Genomic DNA, 19,035 nt, shown 5'->3' with positions numbered 1-19,035 from the left:
GAGAGCTAAAATGCTAAATGAGGACTTTGTTGCATAAATAAAAAAAATCCCCCAAAATAACCAAATTTCTCCGGCACTTATGTTTGCTTCCTAAACCTCTGTTTACCATATCACCAGTAGCATATTAAAAAAAAAAAAAAGAAAAAAAAAAGAAAAGAAAAAAACAAGGGAGAGAGAAAAAAAGATCTTTTCTGGAGTTTGGGGCATACCTCTCTGAATTTACAAAAAGAAATTAAAAAAACATTTTTGTTCCAGACAATGTGTAAATGGCAGAAGCTGCTAGACATTCAAAAGCTGCTGCTAGGACATTCCAAGGCAGTACACATAGATGAGGCAATGAAACATCGAAAGTTTAGGTTTAAATCAGGATCTCTTAGCTGCTCTCTAGTTTCAGATTATTTTACGTTTTAAATATTTCGTCAGTACAATTCCAAATTAATCTGGCCTGTCTCTGCAGAAAGCAATGTATATATTTATGACCCAGGATTATCCAGGAATATAGTGAAGACAGCCTTATGCAAAAAATATAACTACAGATGGAGAGATAGGAAAAAGCTACCTGAAACTTGCTGCTTTTTTCCAACAAACTTATGCTCCCAGTGAAGTCTCCAAACTAATTAGAATTGATTTATTATGGATCAGGTACCTTATCAGGTGAAGAAAGAAATTACCATGGACAGTCAAAGGGTTGAGAGGTCAATACAGAATAGCAAAATCAATTTGCATTGATTAGACAAAAGGTCCATTTTACAGAGCCCAAAGGATTAACTTTAAAGCAAACATCTTTGAACTGTAAGGCAGCATTTGTGACTGAGAGGTATAAGTGGTGCAGCATTAGAAAACACTTAAGATATTTGAATAAGAAAATAATGCAAGCAATGGTTTAAGCTATCTGGATGTTTATTTTTTATTATGAATCATCCCAAGGATTATTGTACCATTCACTGGAAAGCCCTATGGAAGGGGTGCAATTGTTTCATTTATCCCGTGTCAATCTTCCCCTGAGTGTTACCTCCATTCAGGTGAAGTGACTAAACTGGGGAGAGTCACAGGGAAGGGAGAAACTCCGTGCAAAAGATCTCACTAATCCTGCCAGTGCTCCTGATGAAATATTTACCTGACAAACTTAGTGTTTTACCACCAAAACCATCGAGACTTTTTCCCCCTGAGTGAGTTACTGTTGTAGAACAGGTCTGAAACATTAAAAGGAGGAGGCCCTCTTCTGTGGGTCACCCCTTCCATTTCTGTGGCACCAAAAGCAGCACGATGCCGCAGGAAAACCAAGAGAGCACTACTGCAACAAAAACCTGCAAACCCCACACACATGCTCTACCTCCTCATCACTTTGTTTTCAAAGTTTATTGCAACAAGACCATACTCCCTTGTCCCGTATCTTGGTTATTTTTTAATTTTTTTTTTTTTTTTTAATCCTGAAGAAAACTTAATACTGGGATTGCAGCCTCAGCACACTTGCTGTGTGCTATCACTTGAAGTGATGCAAATATCAGCACTACCACTGGGCTTCAGAGGAGCCTCCACGTTTGGCACTCCCAGGTGCCAAACCTGTCTGGCAGTGAGAGCCTTCCTCCCTTGCCCCAGCACTGCTCTTACCTTCAATAGCCAGCATTGCTCTCAGCTCCCGGTTCAGCAGCTCGTAGCGCCTTTCTAGGTCATGTTCTTTTTCCCTAGGCAAGTTGCAAATGTTCATCAATATGTTAATTACTAAATCATTAAACACTTAAAAGCACCTTTAACTTACATTGATTTTAGGACTCGCAACTGACTTTTCTCTTTAACTTTAAGCTACTCCAAACAAATGATACACAAACTTAAAATCTGTCTCAGGTGGCCTACTCAGTAACAGGGCCTTTTCATTTCACCTAAGGCCGGCTTTAATTCTGTCAGTTTAACTCCACTGCGCTACAGGATGCAATTATTTCATATTCATCTCTGGAACAGCTGTTGTGGAATGTCCAAAGTATAAAATATTCCCCTAGATCTAATGAGCAAATTCCAGCATCAACCGATTCACCAAGGTAACATGACACTGGAAGAATTATTCTGTATATATTCTGCCCTAACCAACAATAAAAATTAGACAAGGGATTAGAAAGCTTAATATTTTGCAGGTAAAATCCTCTGTCAAGTTCAGACCCAGCAGGAGATAGGTGAGCAGAGGCTCTTCCCAGGGAAGTATGCAGGCATCTACACTAGGTGGCATTATGGAAAGAAATATCAAAGTGAAAGAACTGGAAGAGAAGCACTCGGGGCAGGATGCCTCTACAAACGAGCAGCACCTTCTCACTTCCTCAACAATTCCAGTGAGAAAAGGTTCATTTGTCCTTACTTTGCACTATCAGTGGTATCACTGCACTGTGACTGATTTACTGACATCCCTTCAGCAGAGATGGGACTGAGGATTTTCTACAAAGCAAGTAGTGACTCAAATTTGGCTCTTCTCTCTGAATAGACTTCACCTGTCTCATCTGAGGCACAATCCAAATCTATCTGTGCATTTCTAAAATGCAGCTTTATTCTGCTGTTGGGCTTTTGAAAATGTAACAGTGCTTAATATTTCTTTTTTTTTTTTTCACAGCTCTGGCTAATCTTGTGTCATTGCATGCTTCTCATTTTCAAGTCTGAAATATGAGAAAAACAAGTTACTCAATGTGTAACACATCCACACTACTCACTTTTGAGGGGGTTTTTTTTGAAGCCTAATGGGAAGAGAGTAAAGAAAGTTTTGCTTTTATCTGAAGAGTAAATAATCCTTTTGTAAATACATATGTTCATCTGTACTTACAGAAGAGAAAGCTGGTTCATTCGTCTTATTAAGGCATTCTTCTTATTAACCAGCATGAACCACTCCTGCATCATAGCTTCTTCCTCTTCTGTGTTTCTTCCTGCAATCAAGAGAACTTCATTACTTCTGTGGCATTTCACAAATTGAGGTACATATTTTCATTTCAGGTTTTGGACTATCAGTTGCCAGCATCACTGAGCACGACAATGCACATTCTCAAATGGTAAAAATATCATATGACTGGAAAGTCCTGCCTGGTTTATAAATAAATCTTTGAAAGCAGCCATCCTCTAGGATACATTCTAGTGTTCTTTATCATGATGACCCTAAATAAATACCTTTTAAAAGGACTGTGTATTTTAAATTCTCCCAAATGAACTATACAATTGCAATGTTTCTAGTGAACAACTCTTACTGCTAAAAGATGTCTGGTCATCACCAAACACAAAAACAATCCCCACAGGCAAGATCCACTCCACCCATGCAAACCCAGCACAGCCAGGATGATGTGGCAGGGATCAAAGTAGCTGCAGAAGAGATGCTAATCCTGAACTCTTGGCTAAGGTGTGGGCACCTGCTCAGCTTCTGTGCTCATGGCCACTCTTCCAGATGAGCTGGAAAGAGCTGCTCCTCTCCTCAACGTGCAACCAAAGGGAGTATCTGCACAAATACAAATCATCCTGGGATCCAGGTACCCAAGGGTTCCCTGTGTGTATGCATGGACTAGCATCCCTTTCCCCAGCCCCCATCCATCCCAGGCAGGATCAGGACTCTTCATAGCCTACCTGCAGGCAGTGCTAAACCCTACCAGACTCTCTAAGACTCTGTCACCACCCCTGCACCATGAGCAAAAGGCAGATAAGTGTCCAGAAGGCTCCTGACTGTGCTTTCCATGTAGCAGGGCTGCTCAGCCAAATTCCACCCTCTCTGAGCTCAGGGACATGGAGGAAGTCCTTTGTGGAGGCTGAGCTTCTGTGGAAACCTGCCATTCTCATCCCTCATGCTGAGGTGAAGAGCAAAAGCTATATGGTCCTCATTGAATTATGAAACTCACACATTTCATAGGGTTAGAATGAATCTAGGAATAAACTTGGAATAAAGGCAAAGGAGCATGAGCTTGGCCATGTGAGTTTGTTTCCCAGCTTTGATAGTGCTTCATTGGGAGAGTGTGGGTAGATGTCTGAGTTTAAGCACCTTGTGTGCAATATGTGAATAACCACCTGTCCTGATCCTGCAAGGGTGCTAAAAGCTAATTCTTTGCTGTTTGTAAAGGGGTTTGAAATCTCTCATGCGAAGTGCTGCACACTTGGGGATGCTACCTTGTTAACTTAAACTACAGGATCCCTAGTGACACAGAAGCCTTTTCTAGCACATGGAGCTGGAAAGACACCAGAAAAAAACCATTGTTTTGCCCTAAACCAAAGCATTCAGTTGTGGATGGGAGTGCTTCAGATGCTCACCACATGCATGTTCACACCCCAGTGCCACAACAGCATGCTGGCCCAGACCTACATGGAGAGTCTCACCCTCACCAGGTGTGAGCCTCCTGCCTGCAAGGGAACTTTTCCAGCCTTCTCCAAACTCTTTGATTCCCTCTGCCATGGCCATGAGGCATCCACACAATGGCAGGAAAAGCGGATTAACAGGGAAGCGGGTCAGCTTGGGGTGGAACTGGTGGACCCACAGAGTAAGAAGAGGTTACATTTGGCAGGCCCTCCTTTCTGATAGGACCCATATCCATTTATCTGCCTGGGAAGTGCCTGGTCAATGAAATTTCCTGGAATGGTGCTTTTAGGACCACAATTTGCTAGCAGTGAAACAGGAAGGGTGAAGCATCCCAAAGCCCAGATGGACCCACAGTGCTTTACCAAGCAAAAGCAGCAGGGCCCAGCTCCTGGGGCAATGGAGAAATGAAAGAAGAAATCTGACTTGTAGAAACGCTCTCCCCCAATATCTCCACTTTGGGTTTTGTGCATAAAATATCACTCCATGGCATTTACAACAATATTAAGCAGTTCAGTACACTTTGCTGGTAAGTTACAGATCAAAGGCCTTGCTGCTGTACTGCTCCATCTAACAGGGTCTGCTTCTGGAAGTAGATAATAATCAGTATTACCAGTCTTTTGTCGAAATGCACTAAGTAGTTGAAACTCATTCAGGGGAGAGGTCAAGAAGAAGGGAATTTTTTTGCCTTTTTTTTCCTTGAAAAATGATCAGTCTATTCTGTAATGCATAAGATTTTTTACTAGCAATGTGGCAAAGTTCTCACAATCAGACATTCGTGGCTACAGTAACATTTCAATAAATTTGTTAATTTTGGGGTGGACAGGGATGTCTGGCTCAAAGATTATAAATATAAACTCTTGCTGCATTTAATTTTGCAAGCCTTGAAAAAGAAATGGGAGAGATAAATGTCTCCAAAGTGTTGGGCTCAATGGTGGATCTGACTTTGTTGACTTTCATACCATGCACTTTCAGGTTAAGAACACAGACTTCAGATATAATCTTCTTTCTATTAATGCATTCCTCCTAAACACAGTTAGTTGCAACATATAATGAGAAAAGATCTGGGTAAAGCTTGGAGCTGTCGTGCCAGATCTGCACAGGTGCCTATTTTAATATATCCGTGCTGACACCAAAGCACATGCAATATCCACAGAATGGGCTGGTTTAGAAGTGAATTAACAAAGTCTTGATTGTTTTTACAGAATTTTAAATCTGTTTTTGTATTCACTTTGGACCCATGTGATGCCCTGACACCGGTCATGTGATATCGGCTGCGATAGGCACAAATCCCCGGGCAGCAACAAAAGAAGAAAGAGCAAAAAAGAAAAAGCTGAGAAAAAGCTTGCAATTTGGAAAAAGGCCAATTTTACCCCGGCGAAGGCCTTTTTGATCAGTGAAATGACACATGTGTGCAATATTAATAGTAGTCGATGCTGATATTTTATTTGTTGACTGTCAGCTTTTAAATTCTTGTGCACAGAGCTGAAACAAATTCTTCCCAGGCAAGCAAAATAAAGATGAACTCCCATATATAAGAAATTTAAATAACTCTTCGGCAAATACACTAGCATTAGAGCATTACTTCATTTTTTTTACTTGGTGAAAGGATGTACATGAAACACTTTCAACAAAGAAAAACTGAGTGTTCTTACTGCAGCAATACTGCAAGCTAAACTCACATTTACAATTTCTAAATAAAAAATTTAGAAAAAGCCTTTCTTCAACACGATTTCACTCTGTAAAACTCAAGCTGCTGCTGGGGTGGTTGTTGTTTCCACTTTCCAAGTGTAAAACAAGTATTTAATTGACTTGCTACAAATGCTTGAAAATTTAAATTGGGAAAGTATCTGTGTTGTTCATGGGGAAAAAAACCCCAACAAACTGTGCAGATTATTTAAATGAAGCAAAAAACCCATGCTGGAGAACAAATCGATCCCACACATGCAAACCCCTTATCTAAGCCAGTACAAGATGCTGAAAATCTATAAATAGCCCACAGATCTCAAACTTAAATTTTTTCCATAATACATGCATTACACTATTGTTTTTGATAAACAACAACAACAAAACCCTTTTAAAGCTAGTAAGTTGGACCATTACAAATTAATCCTGACTTTAATAACTGGTTAAAGACCCCTTCAGCTTTATAAGTAACAAAAAATATTAAAGCCTGTGATCACAGCGAGCTTTTCTCATTTCTCCTCTAACCATTTGTTATTTAATCCAATACTAGTAATCCAATTTGTCCATCAGACTTTTAAAGGGCAGAATGCAACTTCTCCAGCTTAGACACTTTTCAAAGTACAATATATTTTTCAAATGAATGCTGGATGTTTCATTTTTCCCCAACTGTTCCTAGCTCTAATGTATGAGGAAAAAAAGAACAAGATGAACATTGTTCGTACTGATTAAGTAAGAGCTCATTAAAGAGCTGTCAGTGCTGTACTTTGAATATGCATGAAGCATATAATCAGATCTAGTACCGTCACTAGAGGAGAATACGGTAAGTACAAAGGATTGATTTAATTACTTAGAGTGGGCTGTGGTGGTAAAGCAGTCTTGTTAGCGCAGAAAGAAAAGGAGGTTGTATTCTAGCACGGTTAGGGGAAAAAGGCAGTTTTAGCTTCTGCCACAATACCTAATCTCAGGATAAAGCACTTTACATTGTAGCTTAAAATGAAGACTGCCAGTTTTCTAAAAAGACCAGAATTCATCTTATCTTGTTTAACCTCATCTGGTTAACTATCTAGCAGAACATATTTATTCTCTTTAACACGTAATTATGCTTATACCTTTTTATCCTATAGTTCAATAATGACTTCTGAAAACAGTCTTCAAATAAGAGCGGGTAGTGCTGCAAACATCATATGCATGCAAACTGCTCGGTAAGAGATTTGAAAAATGCAGCACCAGAAACTCAGATGAAACAGTGAGCACACACGCCTTTATGTGAAAAGTCAATACAGTTTTTAATGTTGGACTTTAACCTGAGGAGGCTTCTGGCAGGGTTTCTCTCATTTATTTTCTTTTTCCTCTCTTCCTTTCTGCCTTCCCCCCCCCCCCCCACTTTTCTTTTCTTCCTTTTTTTTTTTTTTTTTAATTAATTCATTCTTGTTTTATTCTTTCTCTAGGAATCCAAGGGAATTCTCTCACATCAACTCCCAGTGCCATTTTCTAATTTCATTGTCTGGCTTGAGTGGTGAAGGATGCGTGCTCTATTCTTCTCTTCACTTGACATCTACCAGAACCCTCCTCAATGATTAGGAATGAGCCCAACACCAAGCCTCAAATAGCACAAGACATTAAATTCTGCCCTCAGATATGAGAAGCTCCTACTGGCTTCTGAGTTGTGATTCCAAGCTGTAATAGCTCCTGCTCAGGATTCAGTAGAGGCTGCAGCATAAAGTTTGGTAATTTTGTCCCTTACTGGAACAAATTTTAGTGATAGCCAAAGTACTGATAGTGAGAATTTTAACGATGGCCAAGAAAAAACAAACAAACAAACAAACAAACAAACCAACCACAACCCCAAATCCTTTCCCTTCTCCTCTGGCTCATTACACCTATTTCTGATTGTTATATGAAATAAACTTGAGTCAATTTTCTTCTACAGTACTCAAGAAGCACAGTAACAAACACATTACCATTTTCTGAGAACAATATAAGCAACTAGCTTATTTTAATGTTGTACAGCTTCCTGGCAGCCTTTTACAAACACATCTTCCTTCGTGTTCTTCTGGATTTACAAATGGATTTTTGTTTACACTGTAAGCTAATGATATCTTAAATTATTTAAATAAGAAGCATCTTGACAAATGTCTTTTCTGAATCAATTTGAAAGAACAATTTTTTTTCCTTTCCTGCTGAAAGTACTTTCAAACTCAGCCAGCTACCAGTGTATCTAGGTACCATTAGACCCATTATTTTTAAGCCATTTGGGCAGCTAGGCATTAGACAAACCCAATACGGATTAACATAGTAAACCTGTATCTTGCTAAGAAAACAGAGAAGAAAGTGCTACAAAACACTGAGAATACCATTTAAAAAGAAGAAAAAGCAACAACATGCAGGGACAAGATTAGTTTACAGTATTAATGTATGAATACAGTAACTCCTCTACACTTTATACCATCATAAATCTGTCAAGATAAGACAATAGATTAACATTTTTTAAAAACTCCTTAAATGTAAATGTATTTAGCTGTTGTGCAAAAATGAATTACAACCTGTAGAGGATAAATAATAAAGGGTTTACATCAGCATCCCAAACCAGCCCATTCAGTCTGGCAAGAAATAACAGGTTTACAGAAATCACTCTGTATGCTGTCTTAAGCAGTAATTGTTTTTAAATTTTATTTGCACTGTGTGTAGTGTGTGTGCCATGGTGTCATGGTTAAACACAGAACCCTTCCCATGTCTCCCCATTTACCTCAACAGAACTACATGAAAAACAACCTACTTAAGACAGAGCCCATTCTTCATCCATTTGCTGATGTTTACACACAGTTTTAAAATAGAATAGAAGAAGCTTTCTTCACTCAACACACTTGGGTGAAGAGGCCAGCAGGAGAATGCCAGTGCATGGGAACTGGAGCGGGGCAAATAACAACAAAAACTGGCCGACTTTGCTCTGCTCCTCTTTCTGGGCTATTTTGTAGTTGACAGAAGCTTGGTGACTACTGAGAGCTGTTCAAATGCCAGTGAATTCCACAAATTTAACAGGAAGGTCTTTTGAAAACATACCCCACTGTCTTTAGTTGTCTGCTTAAAAAAAAAAAAAAAATTGCATTTGCCCAATCATAGGGACGAGTTTTTACAAGTTTCTGTATTAGGAGCAAGTGGACAGATTGGCTTGTTTACCTGAAGGAGAACATGAATGGCAAATAAAGAATAGTTCTAGGATGTGTCTCATCTTGTCTCGTAAGAACCTGGGGAAATTCACTGAAATTGAAGGTGGTGTGTTTAAAACCGATAAAAAGAATGATCTTTCCTCAAAGCCTCATCATTTACCAGTAGAACTCGTCGCCACGAGGCAATGTTGAAACTAAGAGCTCAGCAAGAATTAAAACCAGCCTGGATGTTGAATATGGAAAGGCAAAGCTGCAGCAATAAATATTCAAATAAACAAACAAAAAACCATGGGAGGTAGGAACTGGATCCTCCTGCTTTAGGACACAAGCTAACCTTTAATTTTTAGAGGTTAAATTAAATGTTCCCTGGGGCCAGGTTAGCCTGTGACAGGCCCCTGCACAGATTCTTGCCCCAGTCTGAGTTCAAGCCACACCTGTCCCTCTCCAGTGGACTGTTCTGGACCAGACTGTGGGGCTGATCTGCTGTGGCCATTATACAGTTTTACTGAAAGGGAACACGGGAAGGGATGAGAAACAGCGCTGGCTGGTTTTGCTGACCAACCTCATGTGGCTAACAAAGGCTGGTGGAAGGTCTCAAATGCTTCCAAGCAAGCAGCAGACTTCCCACTGATTTTAATAGTCTTCTCATCTTACTCACTGTGAACAGCTTATGCACAGATGAGCTCTTGTTTTTAATGTGAGTTACTGAATTCAACAAACACTTAAGCAGAAAAGCCTCTATTTACAACAGATATTTTTTGTAAAGGAGAGTTACATGAGACCTACTGCAAAATGCCTCTGACACAACTGAAAGCTACAGTGAAAATTTTTAAACAAGTGGTCAACAATTTTTCACTGAGTGAAACTCTGGCATCCCAAAAGGGACACATTTTTTTTTAAAATCACCCTCCTTTGCTTTCAGAGGGCTACCTTTGGTGGAAAACCTCAGAATTTTGGATAAAATATTTTTTCCAAGTAATCGGTGTCAAAACAGAACCTGCAACAGACACCCCACAGCACAAGTAGATGGGCTGCTCCACCTGGTGCTTTAGGCCTCCCATTTGAGATGACCACGCCCAGCTTTCTCCCAGAATATTTCCTCCTTTCAGAGCAGGAGGACCTCCTCAGTTATTAAAAACCACTGAAAATGAACACGAAGAGCCAGCAACAGATAAGCAGGTGGAACTGTTGTTTAGATGACACTGCAGAAGTCGTAGCTAGCAGATGAAAGCCTAGCACAAGTTTTTGAGTCTGAGCTGGATGGGAAAATGCCTAGGAACATTAGACAGGCAAATTCATGGCCAGTAACTTGCTGTCTGAGAGCAGTTGAGAAGGAGACATTGATGTCCACACAATTGAGTCTCATAAAGGTAGGAAACAACTGCCAAGAATCTGCCAGGCAGAGCTACATTGCAGTGCATTGTCTGACTATTTCAGCCCCCAAAATACTTTAACCCTAAAGAAATGGAGCTGCCACCAAGGAAATGCCTTTATCACAAGCACACATCAAATTAGTTTAATATCAAGCAGAAGATTTATAATTTCTTTTCTCAAACATAAAAAAATCAGAGAGGCTATTTAAAATTTTGAGAGCTGTGCAAACAGAAGGTTGGGGTTCTGACTACATCTCGGCATGTGCAGGGATTTATTTACCTGCAGTGGGACTGACTCACAGGAAGACAAACATTTGTGGCCTACAATCTGGGCAGTGTCAAATTATCACAGGACTGAAACTTCCACAAAAAGACAAATTGTGGAAGATAAAACCTGCAAGACCACTGATTTTCTCTACATGACGAGTCAACACAGAGGCCAGTAGAAAATACAGAAAACCAACCAGAACAGAATGCCTGGACTAGATAAAGATTATGGATATATTTTAAGTATGGGACCATCAATCCAGACCAAGAAACTTTGTGCCCCAAAATTCAGGCAACAAGAGGTGAGATTGCACTGAAACACCTGGAGATTCCTGTAAGAAAGTGATGCCTTCAGGACAAGTGCCTGTAGGGAATCCTAGCACTGAGTGAAACCAACACTTGTGCTTTATCACCCTCTGGTACTCTGTGCACTCAAATTTTCTCACAAAGCACAATTTCATAAGAAATTTCAGCACAGGAAAACGTGCACTATGAACTGATACACTCAAACTTTGAAATTATAAAAAAAAAGGTAGATTATGCTTGGAAATCCAGCCAAGAGAGGGATGATGGTATGGCAGGTGAATTATTTCACGTGCAGATTTACAAGTAGAGTCGGATGTTTTGTCATTGGAGATAGTAATTTCTGTACAGCTCGTAACCTCTCCTTAGAACAGTTTACTACCAGTTTATGTGGCAAGTGGTAGGTGGGTAAGATACTGAAGTGAGAGGCCATTTACCTAAAGTCATTGGAGTGTGCTCTGCTAGGTAGCATATTATTCCATTTTTACCAAATGTTGCCTTGCTTCCTTCAGAACATATTCTCCTGGAGCTGGAAAACATTTTACTACTGAAAAATGTAGTGGACATTATAAAGTTACTTTGATGGACAGGGTTGAATTTAACCCAAATAACTGCCTGAAGTGAGATGATGATGGCAATGAATGTGACCTTGTATCTGTGCTACTGAAAATGTGTACTCTTAGTGGGAGTTGGGAGGTTTGTACCTCTGGGATCCAAACCTTCCTAGGGGTAACTGGGTGAGTTCAGCTAGGCTGAGGTGTCCCAAGGCCTCACAGCTTCCAGTTTCAACAGAGAAGGTGTTTTTGGTGATAAATGGGAGAAACCCAAGAAAAAACAACAGTGCTCTCTGCAGACTGCAGTGGCACTGTGGGCCAGGAGCCTCGGGGTGACCAAGGGGCCTTTCTCCTCGCCTTCGCTTTGCAGCAGACACTGATTGTAGAGCAAGCTAACTCCAGGCATAAAGCCAAACACTATGCCTACCACATGAAAGAGCATTTATACTGCTACACCACAAAGAAAGATGGAAATCAGTTAAAAGAAGCAAGTGTCTGTTGGGTCTTGTAAGACTTTTGGAAGGCTTGCAAGCCTATTCATAGTGCCTAGGGCTCTCCCAGAGTAGTCTCCTGCTATGCGGGCAGTGCTCTACTTGGACTCTCTTCTCCAAGCTGGCTTCAACCTGTTGACAGGTTCTTTGAAGGCAATGATGAGGCTACAAAAGCCAGGGAAGTGCATGGAGAGGAGGCTGACTTATCACTCGGTCCCTCCAGCCAATGGGATTCTGTGTTACTTGGAGAAAAAACAAATACGGTCACTGCTGCTGCTGAGCCGCTTTAAGGATTGGATGAATTTGGCCTGGGAAGGCTGAACACGCACACTGCCCACGTTTGGTCTTGGAAAGGCCACCTCCTGTGAACTTTTGCCTACCAATGCACAGACCCAAGACTGAAGAGATGGGGCAAATTAGAGACAAACTCTGAGGTTTGTTTTGTGGAAGCTTCTCAGCTGTAGAAACAGTGGGTAATTGGAAAAGTATGGCCAGATGGTCTTCCTTCACCAAAGGCAAATCTGTTTTACAGGAACTGTTCATGGAAACAGACCGATGGATTTTGGAATGAGTTTGCCAATAAGAGATTGTGGAGGCAACATGACAGAAAGGAAACTGGAGAGAGGCTGATAAACCTCAAGAACTCAAGATGTTCTCAATTGCTCATAAAACACACGATTCTGGCAACTATAAATTGCATACTTGGGCAGAAATTTGTGTATGTGTTGTGATCTGGGCCCTGAAGAGTCCTGTCAGAAAATCAGCTCACTGGTGTGCCAGTTTATTTGCATTAACAAACTCTCATGAATGACTTTGCACTGTGTGTCTTTGCAGGCATCTCCACAGAGCTCTGCAGGCCCCAGGTCACCCGAGTCACACTTGGATGCCACAGAGAGGCACAGTTACCATATTGTGAACGAGACCTTGATCATGGTATCATTGCACTTCTTTCACCGGGGGTTTTGGTAGCTGTCAAAGCTCCCACTACCACAACCCTGGCAGCAAGTTCATGTTTCTACACAATGGAGAGAGACACATTGCAACAAATGCTTTAGAATATCCCTTTGCTTTCAAAACAAGCAGTAACTACCAAGGCATAGTTTTGTGAACTGTTATCATGTTAGTGTAAAAATCTTTTGCTTGTGCCAAAAACCTTTCCTTCCACCCAAAACAAACTGCTATCAGTAATATCCTTCCAGCCTCCTAGTTGTTAGGTACTTCCAATAGAGAGGGTTCACAAACCACAACTAGCAGGGACCCAAAACCAGTATCACCTATGTAGCATCCACGTATCTAGAATTTCTTTGAAATGCTTTCACTCACTTATGCTAAATGTAAAAAGATAAGCACCAAAAATGTTGCTTTCAGTGATACTTTTACATTTTCATTTTCTTGCCAGGAAGGCTGTTGTTATACTATCCTTCCTCTGCTTTGGGATGTGCACCTTTGTCTTTCACAACACGGTTGGTCAACTCATTACTGTCTTGTGGTTTGGCAAGTTCTTGGCCCACCTGAGATTAATCATGCTGACCCAAGCACAACAGTAGTGCAGGAAAGCAAGGCCAAAAAACTGCTATAAAACTTACAGTGTTACTGATTCCTCCTTCCTCATTTTAGGCAAGATATGAAATATATTAAAAGACCATGATTTGTATTTTTTCTCCTTATGTACATGCACAGATATTTTTCATACTGTCTGCTTGCAAGCTTGAAGAGGTAACAAAACCAATTTTTAAATTCATCTCTCAGGCAAAACTGAACATTCATCATTTTCCTCCCCAAGCCCTGACACTGGTGAATACAAATCTGCATTTGCTTTTGGGAATCCCGAAGAGAATTGTGAATTCAATTGTTTCTGAAAGATGAAATTTGGCTTAGGGAATAGGATGCCTCCTCCTAGCTCACCCCTCCCTACTCTAGCACGGATTTCTCTTGCAGACTGGGCGACTCCAGTAAGGAGCATTCAAGATGGTATAATACAGGCTGGTAAATACAGCTCGATAATCAGGGTTGTGAAGGGGCAGAACATATAAGGGATTTACTTTTTGATAGTGAATCTATACACATATACATCATCAAGCCCCCATTGAGAAGCAGACCACTCCAAGTGATTAATACAGCTAAAGGGGGCAAATAAGAGATCAATGACAAAAATCACCTGGTAAAAAAAAAGTAAAAGGTGGTGCATTTAATGGGCTTTTACTTTGCATGTGAAACAATACCAAGAAACCTATATTTTAGCACTTGTGCTCAACAAGCACTCTAAAGTATGTCAGGATGAGAACAGAAACCCATCCTTTCTAATAATCTTGTGACAAAAGCTAAAAGACATCATCCTATTAACTAGTGATCTCAACTGCTAATGCGGAGTACTTCCTGGTGTCTTTTATGTAGAATGCCGCTATTAAAAAACCACTAAACATTCACTGTGAACAACACAGAATCATTCATCTTTTATCAGCATCTCTTGTTAGAGGAGTATGAGAGGGGCTGAAGGTGTCATTGATATTATAGAGCGGAAATTAATCAGAAATTTTTCTCATATTTTCCTCATCACACTCATTTACTTTTGTACAAATTTCCCCCTGCTAAAAAGTTCATACCCAGCCCCCTGTTGTACGCTTTTAAGTTGAGAATATTCAACGAGTGCGTCAACTGAAAGGCACCAGGTCCCAACACAAAAAGCATTCGAAATTCTCATTTAGTTGTCTTTATTTTGCTAGCGCCATGTGGTCCTTGAAGATGTGGAAAACACGGGAAGCCGAGTAAAGATCAGAGCAAGCTCATTAGCATTCTGACAAAATTGGAGTGGTGGAGATGTATAGTTTGCCTAGTTTGTCGTTTTGAAAGCTACCGGTGGTAAGCTTTCTATTTCATTGTGCTTTTGTCTTTTTTTGGGGTTTTCAACGCAGCAGGGTGGTTGTTAGCCTAGGTTTTCACAGTGCATTGTGGGAACCTTGCCTCACATTCAGCCTATATAGTATCATTTGAGTTCAAGTAAAAAAAAAAAAGTAATTTTTTTTCCCTATTTATTTCATAATCACCTATGCTAATGCGTAATTGTCATCTGGCTGTCAAAGCCCATCCTGCTCAACACCTGGTTTATAAAGTTAAAAAACCCCCAAAGCCCCCCAAAATTACGAAATAAAATAAAGTCTGAGCTGTATTTAAAAATAAAAACCTTTTAAACATGCTCCTAGTTTTCTTCAAAAGGCAAGATAAGAAGAAATTAATTTAAATTCCACTGTTTACAATAAACTAGAAATGAATTTGAGACAGATCCAGTTGATTAGAATTCAAAAGAGACTCTGTATAACAGCCTCAATTCTATTTCAGAGCCTCTTGAAGGAAAGATGGGTTTATGCTCCAGAATTATGTAAATAATGAATTACCTCTTAGAAGACCTATAGAAGTTATTACTCTGGTCATTTTTTTTTTTTTTAACATAAGGCTCACTTTGAAGGGCTAAAAGGGCTACATTAATGCTGCTATTCGACATGAACGTTTCCAAGTTGCAATGAAATGGATAAAGGTCTTTTTGGATGAATTTATCTGCTAAATCCTTGTGGTTGCCCTCCTATCTCGGATGATGACCCAAAAGAATGTCAACAGCTCATTTCCCAGAGAGCTGGGAAGAGTCACTACACAAGCCATAATCTGCACGTTCTCAAAGAACCGTTTCAAACATTACATTTCACAAGCTGTTTAAAGAGATTTCTTTTTCCCCTCTCATCTTCACTCTCCTACCAATACTTTGGACATCAGTGCCTTGGAAATGAGTGCTTTAACAAAGCTGAAACGTGACTTTTACGTATTGTGTTGGTGGGTCGGGCATACACACGTGCTCGTGCACGCACCGTGCAACATGTGAGTGCCCATGGGTTCCCACATGCTTCCAATCCACAGCACCAAATTCCAGCCATGCTGTAGCAGAGACAAGGGCTAAAAATACATCAAGTCACCCCTAATTTACCCATCGGATGTTTTTTTTTTAATATAATGTGTGACACGCTGCCAAATCACAGATGTCCTTTTAGTAGGAAAGAATAAAACCCAGCTTGGAAGGAAATACAATGGATCTAGGTTTGGAATACAGTAAATTTCACAATGGAGTGCAGACTCAAGATATCTTTACTTAGCAAGGGGGAAAGGAAAAATATTGAGGGAAAGAGCTGCTTTATAGAAAACCTTCAAAATTTTTTTCTTTTTGTTATGCATTTGGACAGCATCATTATCTCTACTGTCAAAACAGCCTGAGAGCTGCAGGCAGCCTCTGCTGAGCAATAAAAGCAAATGGTCAGGCCAAAGAGGTCTTTAAAAAACAAACAAAAAAAGAAGTACAAGAAGGTAGCTGCCTAAAAACAGAAAGCTCTGAGATTCCCATGTGGATTGACAGATCTAAATTTTTCTATCATATTTATAATCTCATTTCACTCTATGCCTCTCATTTCACCTGTGTGTAATACAAGAAATCCCATCACAGGAGATGTTGCTACATTTGAGCTATGTGAGGAACTATAATCCCTCCCCAAATAAAAACAACACCCTAACCCTTAGAATTAAATAGCAGTTTAATTCTTAACAAAAGGCAGAATTTTGTCAGCTCCAAGACGCTACCTTTATTTCAAATCTCCATTTAAACATTTAAATATTTAAACCTTTTCACTTGGGTTCCAACTCCCAGCAGAGGCAAATAACCTGGAGACTGTTATCTGCACAACAGTAAGGGCGACCGAATTATTTTCTATACTTTGCCATGTGCTTATAGCTGCAAAATTATTTATCTCCTTCACTGCATTCTACTACGAAAGTTTCCTGCAGAAGAATCGCCGGGACCAGCCATATCAAATTAGAGGGCAGTCAGGAGTGTCTAAGTCCAGCTTTAAAACAAATATCATAACAATTACTTAGCCATATGGAAAATAGGGTATGTCTTTCCTGAAAGCTTTTATATATTTTCTATCTCAAATTTCAACTTCATTAGAAACTACTTCTGACTAGCAAGCTGCAAGACTGCAAAATATCTAACTGTTAACCCACCATGAAGAGACTCTTTTGAATGGCAGAACTTTTCCAAGATGCAAGTGAACAATAATCTAATTTTTAGGGTAAATTAACTGAAGGATTCATTTTAATATGTTTTCAAGTCTCCAAAATGAAGTGGCAGTTGCAGGCTCTGCAATACACACACATATGTGCACTCATGCTCGTGTACATAGACTGACACGGCACCCCCTGCACCCAGCTTCCATCCTCAGGAGAACCCACATTGTATTTATGTTTAGGTTCTTATGACTTAAAGGCCAGATGTTTCACAAATGACCAACAATTGGAGGTTAGAATAAATTAATGACTGATTTCTGAGCTTTGATGGAATTAAGCATACTTCTTTTCTCAATGTGCCATGTGAATGTTTGCCTGTTCAACTTTTTTTTTCTTCTTTTTTTTTTTTTTTTTTTTTTTTTTTTGACAAGTGAGGCCACCCGGCAGAAAACAACTGATGCAAAACCCAGGAGTAATCCCTCTGTTTAGTTCAACACTGTGGTTAGCCTTAACACTGCCTCTATTATCCAATGGATTTAGAGAAACTTTCATTTATTTGTTGGCCTCAGTCTTCCAACTTCGTTGCCTTCTTTAAAGGACCCAAGACCCATTCCTATGTAAATACATTTGCATAGGGCCACAATGAAACTTTCTGGGGCTGGGATTAAACTTGCAGAACTAGATAGCTGTGCTGTGCATATTTGTGATCTTCATGTAAGTACTTTCCCAAATACATATGAGTGAATGAAGCCAATGCCCACTCTGGCTACAGGAATGCCTGGAGTTTAAATAAATGCTCCATCGAAAACAACAGAGCAAAGTCCCGAAGGCTGAGGCAGAAAGGACACCCAAATGTGAAAGTATAATATATGTAAAATGAACAAAAAGCCTTTTTCCATTAGGAGCTGCTAAAATGAGCACATAACTTGCTGCAAAATGTCCCCTTCTCTCCCAGCTTGTTCTGGTAGGACAACAGCATCCCTGGTGTAAAAGTGCTGATTCACAACAACTTGCTTTTCCCCTTTTTTTTCTTGCAGCCTCTGTTTATACAGAGTACCTAGGGTATATTGTATTATTATAAACTGTACTCAATACAGCCTTCTTCCAGCCAAGGCAAATATAAAGCTTTGCATCCAGCAAGTCTATTAGGAAACAGCACCTGGACTAATCCCTGCAATTACCACCCTCAAAAAATGCTAGTGGACACTCCATGCAATTTTGCCATTCCCACAGACAAAATGCCAATGCCTTAAAGGTTTAGGTTCTGTAAGGGAGGCTCGATGGACCTAATGCACAACTAAGGAGTGGTTTTGTAATTTCACTGGCTCTGATGACTATGGGCCAGGAATTGCAACTGAATATATCCTTTTGGTATGCATTTAAGGAGATAACACCTCCTTCCAGGGCTTACCAAACACAGCTATGTAATTCCTGGTTTTGCTGTGCATTTTGTTCTTATCTAGCCTAAAAAGCTATGTATATCTAACTTTAAAAAATTATTTTATAGCATCACTAAAGTACACAACTACAGTGATTAAAAAAAAGAAAGCAAACATATCCAGCTTAATCACATGCAAAAATACACTAGCTACTAGAAAATGACTGCTATAACCAGCAGGATATCAATGGAGACACTGTCACAAATCATAACCCAATTCTGATTTACGCTGTATTTTCCTCATTCCCGACTGTATGGTGAACCTCTGCTGCCCCATGTAAATACCATATACAAACCCAATTTCTCTCGTTGGACTAAGCACATCAATACAAAAGCAAATGAACTACCAAAGTGCCCTAATTAACAATTTTGCAAGTGAATGCAGACATCAGTGCCACACTGCAGCC

At 39.9% G+C, this 19,035-nt stretch overlaps 1 protein-coding gene across 2 annotated transcripts in view; it reads right to left on the bottom strand.

The window, feature by feature from the left end:
* EHBP1 (EH domain binding protein 1) overlaps positions 1 to 19,035 on the bottom strand; it is a 206,711-nt gene that overhangs the window by 6,250 nt on the left and 181,426 nt on the right. For both annotated transcript variants that reach the window (XM_054290233.1, XM_054290234.1), the window contains exons 22-23: positions 2,804 to 2,903; positions 1,612 to 1,685 (exon numbers count right to left, since the gene is read on the bottom strand). In XM_054290233.1, coding sequence (XP_054146208.1) covers positions 1,612 to 1,685; positions 2,804 to 2,903 — 174 coding nt within the window. The remainder of the gene's footprint in view (positions 1 to 1,611; positions 1,686 to 2,803; positions 2,904 to 19,035) is intronic.

Source organism: Melozone crissalis, unplaced genomic scaffold (genome assembly GCF_028551555.1).
Source record: "Melozone crissalis strain CALT ecotype California unplaced genomic scaffold, PUWL_Pcris_2 ptg000081l_1, whole genome shotgun sequence".
NCBI classification, from domain to species: domain Eukaryota; kingdom Metazoa; phylum Chordata; class Aves; order Passeriformes; family Passerellidae; genus Melozone; species Melozone crissalis.
The sequence above is the reverse complement of the archived record's forward strand: the minus strand, read 5'-3'. Positions and strand labels throughout refer to the sequence as shown.